Genomic DNA, 6,000 nt, shown 5'->3' on the forward strand with positions numbered 1-6,000 from the left:
CAGACAGGGCTGCTGTGGGAGGGGTTTCTGTTGCACTGTAATCTCCCAGTCAGACAGGGCTGCTGTGGGAGGGGTTTGTGTAGCACTGTAATGTCCCAGTCAGACAGGGCTGCTGTGGCTCAGACCACCATCAGGCGGGGTTTCCCCACGCTATGCCCATGTTCACTGCCTGCTCCAGAGCCAGTCGTCCGTTTTGGTGGATCATTGCCGGTCCAATCTGACTTTCATAAAATCCCCCAAGCAAAAAATAAATAAATAAAAAAGAATACTTTGCATTTTTTATCCATTGTCTTTTTTTAATGTTTATTCCTGTATTTATTTCTGTTTTTAATTGTTCTTATACTGCACTGTGGGCCTATCACTGGTAAAGGCTCTGTTTGTGCTGCAGAGAGACAGCATGTACCAGACTGGTAAAGGCTCTGTTTGTGCTGCAGAAAGAGAGACAGCATGTACCAGACTGGTAAAGGCTCTGTCTCTGTTGCAGAAAGAGAGACAGCATGTACCAGACTGGTAAAGGCTCTGTTTGTGCTGCAGAAAGAGAGACAGCATGTACCAGACTGGTAAAGGCTCTGTTTGTGTTGCAGAAAGAGAGACAGCATGTACCAGACTGGTAAAGGCTCTGTCTGTGTTGCAGAAAGAGAGACAGCATGTACCAGACTGGTAAAGGCTCTGTTTGTGTTGCAGAAAGAGAGACAGCATGTACCAGACTGGTAAAGGCTCTGTTTGTGTTGCAGAAAGAGAGACAGCATGTACCAGACTGGTAAAGGCTCTGTTTGTGTTGCAGAAAGAGAGACAGCATGTACCAGACTGGTAAAGGCTCTGTCTGTGTTGCAGAAAGAGAGACAGCATGTACCAGACTGGTAAAGGCTCTGTCTGTGTTGCAGAAAGAGAGACAGCATGTACCAGACTGGTAAAGGCTCTGTCTGTGTTGCAGAAAGAGAGACAGCATGTACCAGACTGGTAAAGGCTCTGTCTGTGTTGCAGAAAGAGAGACAGCATGTACCAGACTGGTAAAGGCTCTGTCTGTTGCAGAAAGAGAGACAGCATGTACCAGACTGGTAAAGGCTCTGTCTGTGTTGCAGAAAGAGAGACAGCATGTACCAGACTGGTAAAGGCTCTGTTTGTGTTGCAGAAAGAGAGACAGCATGTACCAGACTGGTAAAGGCTCTGTCTGTGTTGCAGAAAGAGAGACAGCATGTACCAGACTGGTAAAGGCTCTGTTTGTGTTGCAGAAAGAGAGACAGCATGTACCAGACTGGTAAAGGCTCTGTCTGTGTTGCAGAAAGAGAGACAGCATGTACCAGACTGGTAAAGGCTCTGTCTGTGTTGCAGAAAGAGAGACAGCATGTACCAGACTGGTAAAGGCTCTGTTTGTGTTGCAGAAAGAGAGACAGCATGTACCAGACTGGTAAAGGCTCTGTCTGTGTTGCAGAAAGAGAGACAGCATGTACCAGACTGGTAAAGGCTCTGTTTGTGTTGCAGAAAGAGAGACAGCATGTACCAGACTGGTAAAGGCTCTGTCTGTGTTGCAGAAAGAGAGACAGCATGTACCAGACTGGTAAAGGCTCTGTTTGTGTTGCAGAAAGAGAGACAGCATGTACCATGCGCTCACCTACGCCACCATTCGGCAGTTGCAAGCCATGATGACCTTTGACCCAGCGGACATCCTGACAGCTGGGAACACAATGAAGGATGCCCAGACCCTGTGCCAGAGGTAGGCCCACACACCCCTCCTAAAACACCCACCCCACAGTCTGCCCACGCACCCTTCTGCCCACACACCCCTCCTAAAACACCCACCCCACAGTCTGCCCACGCACCCTTCTGCCCACACACACCTCCTAAAACACCCACCCCACAGTCTGCCCATGCACCCTTCTGCCCACACACACCTCCTAAAACACCCACCCCACAGTCTGCCCACACACACCTCCTAAAACACCCACCCCACAGTCTGCCCATGCACCCTTCTGCCCACACACACCTCCTAAAACACCCACCCCACAGTCTGCCCACGCACCCCTCCTAAAATACCCACCCCACAGTCTGCCCGTGCACCCCTCCTAAAACACCCACCCCATAGTCTGCCCACGCACCCCTCCTAAAACACCCACCCCACAGTCTGCCCACGCACCCCTCCTAAAACACCCACCCCACAGTATGCCCATGCACCCCTCTGCCTACGCACCCCAGTTTGTGCTTTACCAGTCCGGGTAAACGCTGTCAACCCCATGGTCTGGTTCAGCGTTATGGAACGATAACCACCCTGCTAGCTGTGGCAATATCCTCGATATACCACAGGTTTGAGTTCCATAACGCTTTTATACAACGGCTATCATATTTATCTTTCATCATTTTGCTAAAGAAAGACAAAACAAACTTTAAATGAATGTATTTTTAGTGGAACTATGTTTTATGGTAAATGTATTCTTCCGCTGAACAGTAGTTTATCGGTTGCTAAACAACGGTATTGTGGATGTTAGCTAGCAGTAAGGTATCCCCACTGCACGAACCTTCGCCAGTTTGCTCATTTACGTAACACCAGGCGACACTGGCACACGCAAGTCATTTGTTTTTGTTGTAGACGTTGCCAGAGTGAAATATTGAAATAACTCATAGTGTCGTTATGAGTCATCATTTCTTCAGCCGGGTTTGGTGGTCTGGTATTTCGAGGATGTTGCCTAAGTTCTATTTTTCCTTTCCAAATCAACGGACTCTTTAAACTCACTACTTGTTTTACTTTGGTAGGCTACTAGCGGCAAGATGATGATAACGTTAGTTAGGTTCACTGTGATCTACAGACGCGGAGTTATGCGATGTGTGAACATTCCACAGCCCTGAGTATATCGTATCGGCGCGGCTGGAGCGCAAACTGACCAATAGAGACAATGGACCGGACCTATCCATTGTACAACATCTCTTTAGGCTCTGTTCCAGTACGTGGATGGGCCCAATGGTCTGGTGTCTGTTAAGGCTCTGTACAGGGAAGTGGAGCCGGTTTGGTCCCCGGTGTGGAACTCTTATCTCGGTCTGTTAGAATGGGATTTGTTCCAGAGAAGGTGTTTAACGGATTAGTTTCGGATCTTTTGTCAGGGGTGAGATCGGCTGATGAAGTGAGATTCGCTGTTCTGCTCAAACCCCCCCAGCACCCCCCCCCCCCTCCCCACAGTCAGAGAGGACAGGAACCCCATTCACCATGAACCATTTCCCCCTTTCTGTCCCTATCTGCCACCGTCTGCAGCCTTTCTGCCCACAGTTCTGCCCTTTCTGCCCACAGTTCTGTCCTTTCTGCCCACAGTTCTGTCCTTTCTGCCCACAGTTCTGCCCTTTCTGCCCACAGTTCTGTCCTTTCTGCCCACAGTTCTGCCCTTTCTGCCCACAGTTCTGCCCTTTCTGCCCACAGTTCTGTCCTTTCTGCCCACAGTTCTGCCCTTTCTGCCCACAGTTCTGCCCTTTCTGCCCACAGTTCTGCCCTTTCTGCCCACAGTTCTGTCCTTTCTGCCCACAGTTCTGTCCTTTCTGCCCACAGTTCTGCCCTTTCTGCCCACAGTTCTGTCCTTTCTGCCCACAGTTCTGCCCTTTCTGCCCACAGTTCTGCCCTTTCTGCCCACAGTTCTGTCCTTTCTGCCCACAGTTCTGCCCTTTCTGCCCACAGTTCTGTCCTTTCTGCCCACAGTTCTGTCCTTTCTGCCCACAGTTCTGCCCTTTCTGCCCACAGTTCTGTCCTTTCTGCCCACAGTTCTGCCCTTTCTGCCCACAGTTCTGCCCTTTCTGCCCACAGTTCTGTCCTTTCTGCCCACAGTTCTGTCCTTTCTGCCCACAGTTCTGCCCTTTCTGCCCACAGTTCTGCCCTTTCTGCCCACAGTTCTGCCCTTTCTGCCCACAGTTCTGCCCTTTCTGCCCACAGTTCTGTCCTTTCTGCCCACAGTTCTGCCCTTTCTGCCCACAGTTCTGTCCTTTCTGCCCACAGTTCTGTCCTTTCTGCCCACAGTTCTGCCCTTTCTGTGACCACAGTTTTTTTTTTTGTTTTGTTTTTTTTCAAAGGTTCCGCAAAAAATCCTCTCTCACCAGCAAGACCTGCACTGAAGGTAAGTAAGGCCTCCGCAGACCCCATGCTGGCCATAATCCAACCGCAACATGGACCGTACTCCATATATCTTCATGGAGCTTGCGTGTGTATTCATTGGACCGTCTGCACCCTGGTGTAAAATCCAGCTTTGCCAGCATGACCAGCTTGAAAATTGAAACTCGTGAAGCTGGTCATGAGCTGGTCACGCTGGGTATGAGCTGGTCAACTAGCTAGTGCTGATAGCCTGTCTGAGCTGGTAGCTCACAAACCATGTCAGGCTGGGTGCCGATCTTACCTGGCCAACCAGGTGCCAGCTGTTTTTTAGTGGGGCACTGCTCTCTCTGAGCTGTCGCTGTGTGCTAAAACTCCATGTATTTGAAGTCTGTAGTGTTGGAGTATCTGCCGTGTGTCTGGAGTAGTGTTGGAGTATCTGCCGTGTGTCTGGAGTAGTGTTGGAGTATCTGCTGTGTGTCTGGAGTAGTGTTGGAGTATCTGCTGTGTGTCTGGAGTAGTGTTGGAGTATCTGCCGTGTGTCTGGAGTAGTGTTGGAGTATCTGCCGTGTGTCTGGAGTAGTGTTGGAGTATCTGCTGTGTGTCTGGAGTAGTGTTGGAGTATCTGCTGTGTGTCTGGAGTAGTGTTGGAGTATCTGCCGTGTGTCTGGAGTAGTGTTGGAGTATCTGCTGTGTGTCTGGAGTAGTGTTGGAGTATCTGCTGTGTGTCTGGAGTAGTGTTGGAGTATCTGCTGTGTGTCTGGAGTTGTGTTGGAGTATCTGCCGTGTGTCTGGAGTAGTGTTGGAGTATCTGCTGTGTGTCTGGAGTAGTGTTGGAGTATCTGCTGTGTGTCTGGAGTAGTGTTGGAGTATCTGCCGTGTGTCTGGAGTAGTGTTGGAGTATCTGCTGTGTGTCTGGAGTAGTGTTGGAGTATCTGCTGTGTGTCTGGAGTAGTGTTGGAGTATCTGCTGTGAGTCTGGAGTAGTGTTGGAGTATCTGCTGTGTGTCTGGAGTAGTGTTGGAGTATCTGCTGTGTGTCTGGAGTTGTGTTGGAGTATCTGCTGTGTGTCTGGAGTAGTGTTGGAGTATCTGCTGTGTGTCTGGAGTAGTGTTGGAGTATCTGCTGTGTGTCTGGAGTAGTGTTGGAGTATCTGCTGTGTGTCTGGAGTAGTGTTGGAGTATCTGCTGTGTGTCTGGAGTAGTGTTGGAGTATCTGCTGTGTGTCTGGAGTAGTGTTGGAGTATCTGCTGTCTTGTAATGGTGTCTCCTGTCTGCAGAGGAACTCCATGCTGAGTTGTGCTATGCTGAATGTCTCCTGCAGAGGGCAGCGACAACCTTCCTTCAGGTAATAACTGAAATTACATTTTTTATGTTTATCTGACTAAGTTTCTGTTTCATCCTCATGTTTAACGGGATATATCCTCATACCTTCTGTTTTCTGCAGGATGAAAACATGATCAGTTTCATCAAAGGAGGGATTAAAGTGAGGAACAGCTACCAGATCTACAAGTATGTTCAAGTAAAAATTCTGCAAATATTCAAAATAAAACTTAAAACAATTTGCAAAAAGTCTTGCAAGTTTCACATTACATGTTATTTAGTTGACACTTATCGATATTGATTAGACTAAGCAGGGGACAATCCCCCCTGGAGCATTGTGGGGTTAGGTGGGGGTCTTGCTCAAGGGGCCCACAGCAGTGCGGATCTTATGTTGGCTACACCGGGGTTTGAAACACCAACCTTGTGGGTCCCGGTCATGCACCTTAACCCTTTCCACTTTGGGCCGCAAGAAGACTTAAATTAAAGAAGAGGCTTGTACCATTTATACATTTGAGACAGAATAAATGTATGTCAGAGCATTTACAAAAAGTGGACACAAAAGACACATTAAGAAAATAATTACAAAACACCTTATGTTTTTATAGTTTAACACTGCATA

At 48.6% G+C, this 6,000-nt stretch overlaps 1 protein-coding gene across 4 annotated transcripts in view; it reads left to right on the forward strand.

The window, feature by feature from the left end:
- The window catches only part of LOC133128433 (tetratricopeptide repeat protein 39A-like), a 29,999-nt gene that overhangs the window by 10,635 nt on the left and 13,364 nt on the right, over positions 1-6,000 (forward strand). For all 4 annotated transcript variants that reach the window (XM_061241954.1, XM_061241951.1, XM_061241953.1 and 1 more), the window contains 4 exons: positions 1,583-1,714; positions 4,045-4,088; positions 5,339-5,406; positions 5,506-5,570. In XM_061241954.1, coding sequence (XP_061097938.1) covers positions 1,583-1,714; positions 4,045-4,088; positions 5,339-5,406; positions 5,506-5,570 — 309 coding nt within the window. The remainder of the gene's footprint in view (positions 1-1,582; positions 1,715-4,044; positions 4,089-5,338; positions 5,407-5,505; positions 5,571-6,000) is intronic.

This window comes from Conger conger, chromosome 5 (genome assembly GCF_963514075.1).
Source record: "Conger conger chromosome 5, fConCon1.1, whole genome shotgun sequence".
Lineage (NCBI taxonomy): Eukaryota > Metazoa > Chordata > Actinopteri > Anguilliformes > Congridae > Conger > Conger conger.